Source organism: Silurus meridionalis, chromosome 15, assembly GCF_014805685.1.
Source record: "Silurus meridionalis isolate SWU-2019-XX chromosome 15, ASM1480568v1, whole genome shotgun sequence".
In the NCBI taxonomy this organism is placed as follows: domain Eukaryota; kingdom Metazoa; phylum Chordata; class Actinopteri; order Siluriformes; family Siluridae; genus Silurus; species Silurus meridionalis.
In genome coordinates, this window is record NC_060898.1 from 1,890,001 (window position 1) to 1,904,257 (window position 14,257).

General features: G+C 39.2%; 1 protein-coding gene across 14 annotated transcripts in view; it reads right to left on the minus strand.

The window, feature by feature from the left end:
* Positions 1–14,257, minus strand: part of add1 (adducin 1 (alpha)) — a 32,590-nt gene that overhangs the window by 374 nt on the left and 17,959 nt on the right. Inside the window, exons 9-19 of one of the 14 annotated variants that reach the window (XM_046867464.1) lie at positions 13,762–13,935; positions 13,321–13,668; positions 9,077–9,172; positions 8,800–8,889; positions 8,227–8,244; positions 5,877–5,960; positions 5,475–5,640; positions 5,005–5,283; positions 3,776–3,859; positions 3,045–3,075; positions 288–426 (exon numbers count right to left, since the gene is read on the minus strand). In XM_046867464.1, coding sequence (XP_046723420.1) covers position 426; positions 3,045–3,075; positions 3,776–3,859; positions 5,005–5,283; positions 5,475–5,640; positions 5,877–5,960; positions 8,227–8,244; positions 8,800–8,889; positions 9,077–9,172; positions 13,321–13,668; positions 13,762–13,935 — 1,371 coding nt within the window. In that variant the 3' untranslated portion in view covers positions 288–425. Of the gene's footprint in view, positions 427–3,043; positions 3,079–3,775; positions 3,860–5,004; positions 5,284–5,474; positions 5,641–5,876; positions 5,961–8,226; positions 8,245–8,799; positions 8,890–9,076; positions 9,173–13,320; positions 13,669–13,761; positions 13,936–14,257 lie in introns of those variants that run through there. The other 13 variants (XM_046867462.1, XM_046867459.1, XM_046867456.1 and 10 more) reach the window with 13 other exon arrangements.

Consider the following 14,257-nt stretch of genomic DNA (forward strand, 5'->3'; position numbering starts at 1 on the left):
TCACAAGCTACAGGTGAACACAAAATTAGACTAGCTAAAAGTTTTAAAAAAATAATAAAAAAAAAAATTAAAAGAAAGATTCAGAATGTGGCTTTCATCGTAGGAGATTCATTTTTCCTCTCTAGGGTTCGGACTTCTTTTTGTTTTTCTTTAGGAACGACGGCGTGCGGAATTTCTTCTTCTTTTTCGAAGGGGATTTGTTCGGGGACTCGTCGCTGCCCTGGTCGCCCGCGGCGTCATCGGCGGCAACAGGCTCCTCCCCGTCGACGTGAGCCGGGGCGGAGTCCGGCTCGGAAGGGGCGGGGTCTTCTGCCGGGAGGGCGGTGACGGCGGCTTCAGAAGGCTCGTCGGGGGTCAGGTCGGGGAGGGTCTGTCTTAAAGTGGCGGCGTCGCTTTCGTCTTTAGGGCTCTGGTCCTGCTGCCGTTCTGAGAGATGACAGGAAAAAAAAAAAAAAAACAGGGGCGATGGAAGGGGGGGAGAGAGAGAAAAATGTTAGAAAAAAGGTGTGTAAAATGAAGGTGTGTGAGGAAAAGACGAGCCTCAGAGAAGACACAGCTCGGAGTTTGCCATTAAACCAAAATATTAAACAGAACTGCGATCTAGATTTGGGTCAATCACACAGCCCTGAAAAAAAAAGCAGGAACTCCTCGTCCAATCCAGACTCGCTGTAATCCAGTCCTAGTTTAGCGCTAACATGCTAAAAGATGAGAAAATTTCACCAAGATCTCTTATGGGAAACACAAAATCCCAACCTGCTCAGTTACTGCTACAGACACAACAGTAAACTCTGTATCTAAAGCGCCTTCATGTTCCATATGTTCCCCCCTGATTCCCAGTTCTGGAAGACCATCACTCAGATGGTTTACAAACTATAAATCAAACACTAAACATCCTGAAATGTATAATTTTTAATAATGAAAGTATGATGCATAGACATGCCTATTCACCAAACACCAGAAAATGCTCAGCATGATGCTAAAAGCACCACCACCGTGCTTCACTGAAGAGGACGACCAAGAACTGATTATTTATTTAAATCGCTATTAATATTTTTGCTATTCACACTATATGGACAAAGGTTTGTGGACACCTGACCACTTCTACTCTAACATATGTTAAGCAGATCTTCATGGAGCTGGCTTTGTGTACATGTCATGCTGGAACAGGTTTTGGGAAAAATTTAATTCTCCTGCATCCAAAAGACGTCCGGTACAATTGTGTGCCTCCAAAAAAACAAGGTGAAGAACCTCATACAGGTGGGAAAGTCTGGTGTCACAATCCTTTTTGGCCATATAGTGTATTTACTATATTGATATTTATTCACTCTTTCGTTTAAAGCTGCGATCCAGAAACCTTGTCACAAGTCCTCACAAAACATACTCTAACACAGAAATATCAGCCAATAGAAAAGCAGCGTTTTACTACAAACAGCGCAAAAAAGCGATCACTGTGTACCCGAAGAGACGAATCTCCGCATCATAAAAATGAAGGTCATACGTTACCTGCTGTAAAAATAAAAAAAATAGCTAGACGATATGATAAAACAGAGTTGCTCGAGAGGTGTTGGTTAATCTAGAGCAGGGCCAGCGAGCGGAAAAGCCTAGAAGCTTTGCTCTTGGAAAAACCTCAAGCCAGGTCCTATCAGGTTTCGTTCTCAACACCGAGCGCATTATTTCATTCCACGCTAATGATCGGTGAGATGAAGATTTTAAAAAAACACCCGTTAATTTCCTGACTGATCACATGTCCAATCAGACTGCATATAAATACATAATGTTTCTCAAGTTTTGTTTATTGTTTCTTATATGTAAATGCTGAGGGGGGGCTCATTGTACATTTCTTTTCCAGCTACTATAGCATATGAGATAACAGGCACAAACCCTAAACAACTAATTTGAGGTTTATAAAGTGCAAAATGTTTACTAAATAGAAAATTGCACTTCACAGTGGTATAAGTGGAATAAAACACTTTAATGCAGAGATGTGATTTGGCTGTTTATTCGTCTTTTTGCCTGCCTGTCTACCTTTTATTGCTAATCGATTGTCCATTTTTGCGTGTGTGATTACGTAATAGTGTAATCCAATTACTTTATGTAAGTACCCTATTCAGAAGATTAAACAGAATATAAAGCAAAATGTACATACACATATATATATATATATATATATATATATAGTGCCGGTCAAAATTGTGGAAGTCTTTTATGGTTTTTGAGACACTTGCATGTTTTGTTTCTAGGCAACAAACTCTGGATAAAGTAAAAACACATAAAAATGGACATTGAACAAGTGAAAGCAAGGTGATGGACAGACTGGTCCATTTTTAAATCCACCAGATGAACTTGTGTAAGACGGAGAACAGAGAGATGATGTTAGCAAACTGCCCTCATCCTCAAACATGGAGGTGGAAGCGTAACAGTTTCAGGTTGTTTTGGAGCATGGAAGGCAAAGAAGATTTATTTCGGAAATTGCGGTTCATTGGAATCGACTTCACCATACTACAAGACGATGAGCCGAAGCGTACGCCTGCGTGCTGCAAGCGTTATTTAGAGTGATATCTATCATGGAACGACCTGCCTAAATCCCACTGAACTGCTCTGGGATCACAAGAAAGAAATCTCTAATTAAGGGAGGATTTTTCAATAAAAATAAAGAAAACCATTTGGAAAATTATACATTTGCTTGGTCAAAGTATTACATTTCCGAGTCTGTTGCATAGAAACAAAAGAAACATGCATGTGTCTCTCAGAAACCATAAAAAACTCGGGATTTTCCAAACTTTTAACTTAAAAGACGAGAGAAAAAGAAAAGAGAGGGTGAAACCTGACAGGAGCAGACCTTTGAGATGATTCCAGTGAACAAAACTGAAAAAAGGTCTATGGATGAAAAACCAAACAGCGAGAAGATAAAGCAGGACGAGTTAGTTCGGAGAAGAGAGAAACCCGAATGGCAAGGGCATGCAAAAAAAAAAAAAAGAAAGAAAGAAAGATGGCTACAGGCAAGCATGTAGGTAAAAGGGGAGTTGGAGTGGGACAGTACTTACTATGGCAACAGGTACTCTTTTGCATTTCCATCTTCTGATTGTAAGGCAGCCACGAAGAAGAAAAAAAAAAAAGCACAGTAGAAAAAAATGTCTATGCAAGTCAAATCACAGCCACCATGTTGAAGAAAATCAAAAGGAAGACCCCCCCCAAACAGAAATAAAAATCGGATCACCAGGAAGAAAAAGAATGGCTACACACCATTCTTTGGGGAAAAAGACCCTCGAGGAATGAGTATGAAAAGTGAATGAGGAAAAAGGTGGAATCGTTCGGAATCAGATTACACCTGAAATTTACCTGAACAAATACGGTTCAGGATAAGAGAAGAAAATTAGACTTTTTACTCTTACAATACTAAATATAGAGTGTAGCTGATTATATCTGATAGTATCGGTGTAATCCAAAGTAATAAAGACCAAGAGGTAGAACAAAACTTCTTTAAACATGCAGAGAAAACGCCACAAGACCAACGTTTTCACCATGATTGATTCAAACCGATGCTTGAAAACGAGTCAATCAAAAAGAACGAATTAAAAAAAAAAATACCAATGGGTACCCATTGATCCTCTTGATCTCTTATTACATACAAACTAAACAGCAAAGGAAAAAATAAGATTTGTTAAAGATCACAGTAAAACAGAAACTGCAGTGTTCTTAGAATTATCCCCTGAGGCACACCAAAAAAAAATCCACGTGCATGCATAAGGAAGCATGACCACCTGGTTGAACGTACCTTCTTCTACTCGAATCGGGGTGCTTGGTGGGGTACGGGTGGGGCTCGGACCTTTCCCCAAGTCCTCCGGCACCTGCGGTTCATCTACAAAAGAAGGAAAGAATATATACTTTCAGGATATAAAATACTTATAATCACTGTAGGACCACTGTATCCACTGTAGCATTGAGGGGATCACAAGGGGGTAATACTCATACCACGAAACCAACTCTGGGCTACAGTTAAGGATTTGCCTTCACCCCAAATTTAATTATTTAAACAGATCGTTTTAAATTCAATCAAGATGTTTTTTTATTAGTTTCCAGACCACAAACAACCCCAATCAGGATGAAGCATGGATCCCAGCTAAAGCGAGAAGACGACGGTATCCGGGAATTAAAGATTGCTGCACTTTTGCCATTAAAAACCACACCAGGAGTAAAGAATCAACAAATGAAAACGGGATTAAGGAAGAGTTAAGACAAAAGGACTGAAAAGGACCAATTACCGTGATGTAATTTGCATCAAGCGTCTTACTTGCTTTCGTTATCAGTATAAGTATTAAAGGCTTGGGAAAGGATAAGGTAGAAAAAATGAAAATAGAAATACATAATAGAAGGGTAAATTTGTTATTGGTAGGGAGAAGGTGAATAGAAGTAAATGACAAAAAAAACTAAAAGGTGGGAAAGAAATAGACAATAAGTAAGAAAGAATAAATTAAAAGATGACTAACGAGTAAAGGTCCACCAGGAGACAGATAAAGAGAAAAGATACACCAGAAGACAGGTAAGGAGAACGGGTACACCAGGAGACAGATGAAGAGAAAGGATACACCAGAAGACAGGTCAGGAGAAAAGATACACCAGAAGACAGGTAAGGAGAACGGTACACCAGGAGATGAACAAGGAGAAGAGGAACATAAAGAGACAGATAAAAAGAACAGGCAGATGAGAAAATCGGTGAAAAGAAAGAATAACGAGCAAGGAAAAAGGATAAGTCATGAAAGGGGTAAGGAGATTGGGTACAATAAAGATGGGCAAGGAGAAAGAGTACACTGGAGACAGACATGAAGAAAAGAAAATTGTAAGGGCTCAAAGATACATCAGGAGTTTCTGGACTGCACCACCAGGAGAAAAAAAAGATTAAGGACCAAGTAAAGGACAAACTAGCAAAGTCAACCCCACCCTTCCAAATCTACAAAGGGCAGGATGGATGCCAGGCAAGGGTAGGCAGATGGCACACCAGGCTACCTTCAACTTTGACGTCTTGTTCAGGCTGATCATTCTCAGACAAATCTGTGGTGACACTGAGAGCTTTCAGCACAGCACAGTGAAAGTCCTTGTGTGGGGACACGGGAGGACCAGAAGGAATGACCCTTCTTGATCCCTCAGGTTCTGTAGCAGCATCAGTAGAGGAAGAAGAAGCTGCCAAGAGCTGCTTCTCCATCAAATTGTCATTTGAGGAGGCAGGAGGAGAAGTGACTCCTCCTGAACCTGGTACCACTGAGCTGTCAGATGCATCAACCTGTACTGGAAGCAACAACAGTTTTGTTCCAAAACCGGACCTGAACTTTACCCCATGGGCAATTGCAAAAATTGTATACATCTTTACACATTCTTCAAAGTGTATCATGAAAAAGGTCACTTAATTATAACGTGTTTAACAATACATCGATAATTGCGATGGAACAGAAAATGCAAAAATGCGGAGAAATTCTTACCTTCTAGACCTTCTTCTCCTTTCTGTTTGAGCTCCACTTCCCTACGGTACTCCTCCAGCTCCTGGTCGGTGAACTTATTGAATGGATTTGGTCCAGTCTTGGTGACAATCACACGAGGCTGGTATTCCTTCTCTATAATCGCTTTGGAAGCGGTCACTAGCTCCCCCTGTAGGTCAAAAGCGACACATCTCAAATCTATTCAAAATTAACAGTAAAAAACATTACAATTAATCGACTACATTCTTGATTTTTTTTTTAAACACCTATTATTTTAAATGTAACCAGAATTGTACTTATTCCACACACTGTGCCAACAAGACACCATGACGAAATAAAATGAAATGTTGTGTATGGTTTTTCAGCGTCGTAAGTGGGGAATGATGGTTAAACGTCGGGATGTACCTTTCTAACAGACCTAGCAGGACTATAGCTGTCTGAGAAGTCAAGGCCATCGATACACTCCAAACAGTCAGACAGAGGAGCATCCTGTAATAGTAGACCTTATGAGCAGTGCATAACCCAGCGCCACTAACACACACCCACTCACACACAATCATATATTAATATCTTGATTTAAATATATTACTATAATATCAACATCCATCTATATTGCTCAATGAATCATAAATTCTCTATCAAGACACACATCATAGACGGAGTCTTTTTTTTCCGCATAATAAATGACATTTTTTAAAAGATAAGGTACAAAATATCAGCCTACTGCCAAAATGATGTGCGTTGATATACTACATGGTATACGTAGCTCACACACACATACACACACACACACACGCGCCTGAACACACAATTACACACTTCACAAGCATGCACTGAGCATTTCCTAAGGAAGCGCATGGGACAGACTCAAGCCAAATGGTTTAAGGTCATGCACTGCAACATCAGAAATCAAAATGTGCTAGTCAAACCACACACAACATTTTCCGCTGTAGGTACTGGCCCTCTGTTTGTACATTAGAAACTAAATCCATGCGACGTCGACTTTTCACTCCCTTCTTAAACAGTACAAAAGTGTTTTGTTTTTTTTTGCGTCCGTCAGCAAATAATTCCAAGAAAAAATAAAAAATATTTTTTATACTATTACACAAACCTTTAGCATACAATGTGATAAATTATTCTAAAAGACATTAGTAATAAAATAAACTCAAGTTAGTTTAAAAAAAAAAAAAAAAAACAGCCGTAGCCTATGATATTGCACAGAAAATTGTGAAAATTGGGTCTGTGGGAGTCTCAGGCCAGCTTGATGCTTAAAAATGATAGAGAACTTTAATGTGACGTAATTTCATGTAATATAACATCTTAACGACTTGCAATTGGCACAAACGACGACTTACAATATAATAATGCAGGCCTTTAGCGCAACATGGAGCCAGGTCACGTAACTCATAATGATACAGCGTTATGTAGCATAACGAATTAAAATGTAACATAATGTACGCAACATAACGCGGTGTTACGTAGCATAACGCAACAAAACAAAGCTAAATATTGTGTAAAGCAATATAGCTATATTAAATAAAGCAACAAAATATAATGAAATGTAACAATGCTGTGAACTGCAACACGCTGTAACAACGTTGTGTACAGCAACCTAGCACAATATCAAGTAACAACGTTACAACAACAAATTCTAAATAACGCAAAATAATTTAACCAATTGCAATAACGCTGGGTAACGCAATTTGATGTAACAATGTACTACAACATAAGGTAATGTCACATGGCATAACAAGGCAACTTAAATAATTGTAAATTGTGCACCAAATGTAACCCAAAGTAACAATGTAACTATAAGTACCTTTACGCAGCATAACATAGCAAGTTGGCCAAAAGTATTAGGACACAGGTTTTCCAACCATATGTCGTTTCTCCACAAACCGTCACCAAAGTCTAAGACACACAACTGTATCAAACGTCTTAAACTAGGAGACACGAAACCTTTGCAGTATGATGATGACCCTGTGCACAAAGCCAGCTTTATGAAGATATGCTTTACATGGGTTGGAGTGGAAGCTCTCCTGCTATAAAGCTTTGATCTCATGATGAGCATGATGAATGTGCACACTGACTGAACCCCAGACCTCCTCACCTCACCTACATCGGTACTTGACTTTACAAAAAAATATCTAGAGGAACGTCTTGCCAGAAGAGTGGAGCTTATCCTAACAGCAAATGTGGGATTAAGTTGGAATAGGATGTTCAAAAAGAAAGAACAATCTTTCGGTCTGATGTCCACAAACCTTTGCTCATATAGTGTACAATAAAAAGAAGAGAAAAAAATTTGATTTTTAAATAAACATATTTTGCACTAAAATGGCTTACATTTGTTGATGCAGTTCTTATGTATACAGGGTCGGTTACAAATTATTTTAAGATCTTTAGCATTTATGAAGATCAACACAAAAAAAAAATCATCATCAAGCTTTAGCTGAATACGACACCTCTGTGATTAATATATTAAACCCAAAACTCCTTTGAGATTTGTAAGATCAGGTGAATATTTACTAAGTTATCCAGGTTAACTAGGTCTGACTAGCAGGAGCAGGTGCAAAATTAGCAATCATGTGAGACATGCAAACTCAGACTGCGTGTTGTATGAAGATGCAGAGATGTCTAGTTCATTATTTGGGTCAGAAAATAATAAAATAGCAAACTAAAGGTGGATGAGCACCACCCTGGGGCAGAGGGATGGGAAGATGTACACACGGTTAGAGCAGGCGCACACCGTACTTACGTGCCAGATCGTCGCTCTCTGTAGCCGAAAAACAATGCTACATTTACACAGTGAATAATAATGACAGTGCAGTGTGTGTGTGTGTGTGTGTGTGTGTGTGTGTGTGTGTGTGTGTGTGTGCACGTATTTCTACCTTAATAAATAGTAATAGCTGTCAGTTCTGACTTTTTGGGGACCTTTAGCGTGTCCTCATAAGGATAATAAGAAGTGTGTGTGTTTATATCTTAGTGGACAGTTTGGTCTTTATGGGGACATTTATCTGGTCCTCGATATTGATAATGGGAGTTTTGCATGTGTGTGTGTGTGTGTGTGTGTGTGTGTGTGTGTTTATATTTGAATGGTTTAGTCTTGTCAGGTCCTCATAAAACTGGAGCGTGAACACAAAATTGTGTGTTTGTATCTTAATGGAAAACGTTGACGTTTGAAAGGCCCTCACTGGACTGTGAGGTGTGTGTGTGTGTGTGTTTATTGCTTAGTGTATAAAAATCTTTTTTTACATTGTGAGGATTTTTGGCTGGTCCTCATAAGGACAGCGACAGAAGTGTGTGTGTGTGCACATGTGTTTATACAGACCTGGACAAAGGAACGATCTACCACAGTTCCAGTAAGCAGCTGAGACTGAGGTCCTGCTGTCTTGATGTCCTGCAGGTTCTGCTCACGGATCTGCAATGTCATGACGACACATTAGGTTTTCTTGCGCACACACACACCCCTAGACCTTAACTAGGACACGATATTTAATAGAAACCTGCCTTTAATTGTAATCCAAGGTACAATTTGCAGTTTAATATTGACTTTGTTAAATCAAATCTACACACAGAAAGATTTGAGACATTCAAGATGTTCAGACCTTGTTGCGCATTTCCTGGACCTCTTTAGGATTAGTGTTGAGAGGAACGAACTGATTGGCCACGGCACCCTGTCGAATGCTCTCCTCCTTCGTCCACTGCAATTATCAAAACAAAAAGTTCAAACACACAGCAAACACGACGATGCATGCAGCATGACTAAGGAAAAAAAATATATATATATATAAAACCACCAAAAATGTATATATGTATAATATACACAAGCTCAACAGAATGTCATGCTTTTGAAAATAATATCAAAAGAAATCAAGAGACCACAGCAGTAATATTCAGAACAGTGAACCAATGATGATGGACTGAAGATTTTCGGAAAATGTTTCGAACACGTCTCTATTCATTTAACCAATTTTTTATATTTACTTCACCATTATTATTACTGTGCATGGTTTTAACACTGACTTGTGCAAGATGGAATCCACGTGGGAAAACGTTTTCAATCAGAGTTTACATCTCATTCAGTTTCAGCAGTGTGAGTGCCGAAAACACAAAATTAATAGGATGTTGGAAAGCAGGGAAAAAATATAATTTCAAATGGTAATACTAGTATAAAATGGAAACAAATTTAGTACGCTTAATGTAGCCGTGTAAAATGTCAACTTACTGTAATTTCTACCATTTTCTAAAAAACTTTTTGTGGTGTATATAAATGATTATAGAAACATATCATTAGTAGAAAATAGTAAAACAATTTAATTAAACTTAAGCTTGAAAAGTGCGAAAAATTTATTCCTGTTTGGAAAATAAATGAAAAAATAAAAAAAATAAATATTAAGCTTGTAGAGTCCTTGGAATTTTTAAAGATTTTAAATGTGCAAGCAATATTTGTATTTGTTTCTTTTTTATATTTATTTTTTATAACAATTAAAAATTAAACAAGAGAGTTTAGGTTTATATTTCAGAAAAATCCCCTAATGACGAATGTAATAAAGTTTGTAAACATCATCTTCCCATCATCACTGATCCTCCTGCTAAAGCTGCTGTATTTACTGTATGGAAAAAAAACTGAAAAACTCCTAAAGTAATAAAGAAATGAAAAAAGAAAATAGGAGAAAGGAGGGAGGAGAGAAACAGGCGGAGGTAGAGGATGAGAGGTTGTGAGGAGCAGCAGGTGTGTTTGAGAGTGACGCAGAAGCCAGGCGTGTGTGTGTGTGCGTGTGTGTGTGTGTGTGTGTGTTGTGTGTGTTGATTTAAGCAGCAACTGTAGGCAGTGAGTGTTTTCTCAGGGTGAACATTGAACAAACACACACACACACACAAACAAACACTCACACACAGGTACAAACACACAAATCTGCATACATAATCTTTGTCTCACGCACACACACACACACACACACACACACACACACACACACACACACACAAACAGCAGGGATGAAGTTACGCCCAGTAAAGTACACTACAGTTCACCTACACCACTTATGTGTTTTTTTCCATCATATACGGTTGAAAATCTGAATGAGCTGCATAAATAATCACACCAGTGATCCTGCAGCACTAAACTTACGCACTTGTTATTCAACATCCAGAGCTTGGAATGATGTTCTAATTAGAACGAATAAAAGCGCAGTGGGAAACCAGAGAGGCCGTGCTTTCCTTTGTTTACCTTCACACTCACTGCTGTGGTCTTGAGATAATAACATTTTCCTGAGATAACGAGCTAAACGACCAGACTCCAATTCTCAAATCTGATTGGTTGAGAGGTGTCCATTAATTATTTTTTTAGTTCTTGTTTTGTTGCTTCAAAAAAAAAAAAAAAAAAAAAGTCTCCAGTGTACACATACACACTATGGGGACAAAAGTTTGTGGACACCCGACCACAAGATTGGGGTGGCATCTTTTTAAACACCCCAATTGCTCTAATAATAACCTCCACTTTTCTGGGAAGATGTTCGACAGGATTTTGTGGAGAGGTGAGGGATTGCAGAAGATCTTCCACTCCAATTAATGGAAAGCATATCATCATGGAGCTGGGGCTTTAGAATAAAATGGACCCTTCACATGGACATTGCCATGCTGGAACAGGTTTGGGGCTCCTAGTTACAAGAAAAAGAGGTCATGCTACCACTACCAAAGATACTTTTGTCCATATAGTGCGCTTGCGTGGGAATACAAAAGAAGAAAGAAAAAAAAAGGGAAGGTAATGGAAAAAAAATACAACAGAATTCAAGATAAAAGTACAAAAGAAAACAAAAAGGAAAGAAAAAAAAAGTTGAAAGGAAAAGAAAAAGAACAAAAAGCCGTCTTTTCTTTTTTTTTTTTTTTGAAATGAGGAAAAAAGAAAAGGGATGAAAGAAAAAGTTTGACGGTTTTAAAAAAAAAAAGAAGGAAAAATTAAAAAATAGGAAGTCATCAGAATACTAAGGGAAAAGAAAAAAAAAATTGCATCATGAAAAAGGGAAAAAATACATTGTGAACATACAGTAGATTAGAGAGAAATTGGACCTTTAGGTTATTAAATATCAGACTGGACCCAAACAGACCTATTTCTGATTTAGGACCTCAATTATTTCTTTAAGAGAACCTATAAAATAAATTAATTCCATTTGAATTAATGAATATATTTAAATAAGATCAGATTTTACATAATATGTATAATATATATTTGACTCTGATTTTATTTGCTCAGGATAACAAACATTTTTTAACATTAATGTGACACCTGTTTAATGTAATAGGAAGAAAAACCCCACATCTGCAGCAGCTTGGTCTCTCTGGAGTCTCGGTGTAATGAACAGCAAATGCATGTTGCTTCAAGCTTTTTGGCAGTTTGGTGATTTATTTATTTTTTTAATAAATAGATTTTAGAAAAAGAGTTAATCGCTAGCATCAGGCTTGAATACGTAGCATGAACGGCTATGATTTATGACTTATTTAAGCCCATCGAGAGCCAGGATGTCCGTATGGGCGTCGAGGGGAGAGAAAAAATAAAAAAAGAGGAAGGACACATGGGATGAACATGTAAATATGAAATACTCACTGATCACGTATAGAGCCTCACAACACAACACTCGCACTCCCCCAACTAGAGATAATCGTTTGGAGAGTTAAGAACTTTCACAACGTTTCTATTTGTTTTTTTCTTCTTTTTTCTTTTTCCTTTTAAACAACACTCATGCTTTGGGAACAGATACGGAATATGTTGTTGAGTCGTAATTCGGGGAAGACAGTCGCAAAAAAAAAAAAGAAAAAAAAAAGGAAAAGAAACAACAGGAAACGCAAGAGAAGCTCGAAATAAAAAAATTGAAAGCCAAGTCAAAAGCAAGGAGAGGACTCGAACCCGGAACCAGACCCTGAGTCATCAAAACTCAAGCGATGACCCGGGATGGGCGGGGTAAAGACGAGTCCACACCAAAAGCAGCACCAGTTTAAAGCCCCTCCCCCTGCACTATAACTTGGGAAACAAAATCGTGGATAAAATTTAAATTTCTATGAACATTTAAATATTTTTAAACCTCGAATAAAACAAAAAAAAATTCAATTACTAAATTAAAATTTATTTGGAGTCATTTTAATGCTTTTCCGAATTAAGTGCGAAATCAGAAATGGACAAAAGATACACCCTGTCGTTCGTTAACCGGAAAAATAAATCATTGTTGGTCAAATCGCTCAAAAAATGATCACCTTTAAGAAGGTAAGAGCGCTTTCTTTTGTCGCCCTGAAGATTTCTCTTCTTTACTCATCGGAGTAACTGTAACCCCGTCACAAATCATTATTTAATTGTTTTTTTTTTAACAGCTCCTATCCAGTGAAACTGCCGTTAACTCGAGGTAATAGCCACGCCCAGAAAAATCTGCTCCCCAGACAAACAACAAATTAAGCGGCAATTTAAAAAAAAAAAGCTAAAAAAAAAAAAAAAGAAAGCACAACATCCAAAAAGAAAAACCAACAACACAATGTCCAGCCACACCCACTACAGGCACATGCCACACCCTCCTGGTAATCCAGAAGACTAGTTACAAGGCATCATGCAACACAGCATGCACTGGGCAGCTAGAGAGCACCCGGACACACCCGACACCTCGACTCAACCCCCCCGGAGGCACAACGACACTCGACGGAATACGTTTAACTGAAAGTAGAGCGAATAAGAGATAAGAAGGAGAAATAGCGGACAGATATGAAGACTTGAATAAGTAAATAAAAGTTGTCGGGGTGCTAGCCAGCTGACCATCGTTCGGTAGCAGTAACGTTCTAAACTATGAACAATAAGGTAGGCACAGACCAAGCAGTTGGTTATACAGCTTGGCACGCAGACACCGGACGAGAGAGACTGCAGCAAGGGTTTGACGTGATCGTGTGTAATGTTCGTCCACACCTTAGTCTTCGCCTTGGGGCTGCCGCCGCCCTCCAGCCCCTCGTTGGGGGATTCATCCGACCGGCCCGTGTTCAGCCAGCGGGTCTTGTCACGCTGCCCCCGCTGGAAGCTGTGCTTCAGCGGAGAGCGAGCGCCCGAGTCGCTGTCCTCGGCGTACGAGTAGCCCGTGGCGGACGGCGGGATCTCTACGTCGCTGTACTTTTTAGCTTTATCGCGCAGAGCTGGGCAGCGGTACGGGTAGCCGGTCCTGTAGCCCTGAAAAACCGTGAGATAGAAATAAATGTACACCGAACTTTTACACGCTCAAGGTACCCGCATCCCAACATCTGGCCCTGACGTCTCTTTTACCAAATTATCCAGCATCCGCATCAGGGCTTCGAACTCCTGCTCCCCGAGCTGCCACTTGGGATAAGGGCTCGTCCCATCACCAGCGGGTTCTGGGTGACGAGGACGCATTTTGTACTTCCCTGGGTCCAGCATGACCAGGTTTTCAGGGCCACCTGAACTCGCGAGGGTACGGACCTACAAATCAACAGCGAGAAACAATGATCAATAAATAAACAATAGGTTTTGTAATGTAGGGAGGATTTACAAGAGCGTCTGCAAAGCAATCTGGAGACAAAAGTTTTGCTAGCTTGAAGCTTCTGCAAGGCTACCACAGATCTTCTGCAAAGTTACCATACAATTTCTGTAGGCGACTGCAGATCTTCTCCAAAGCTACTGCAAGTCTTTTGCAAGGCTTCAACAGAGCTCCTGATATACTACAATGGATTTTTAACCATATGATGCTGCCATGAAGCTACTCCCTTGCTTGGATCTCTTCCAATGCTAGCCTGGAGGAACT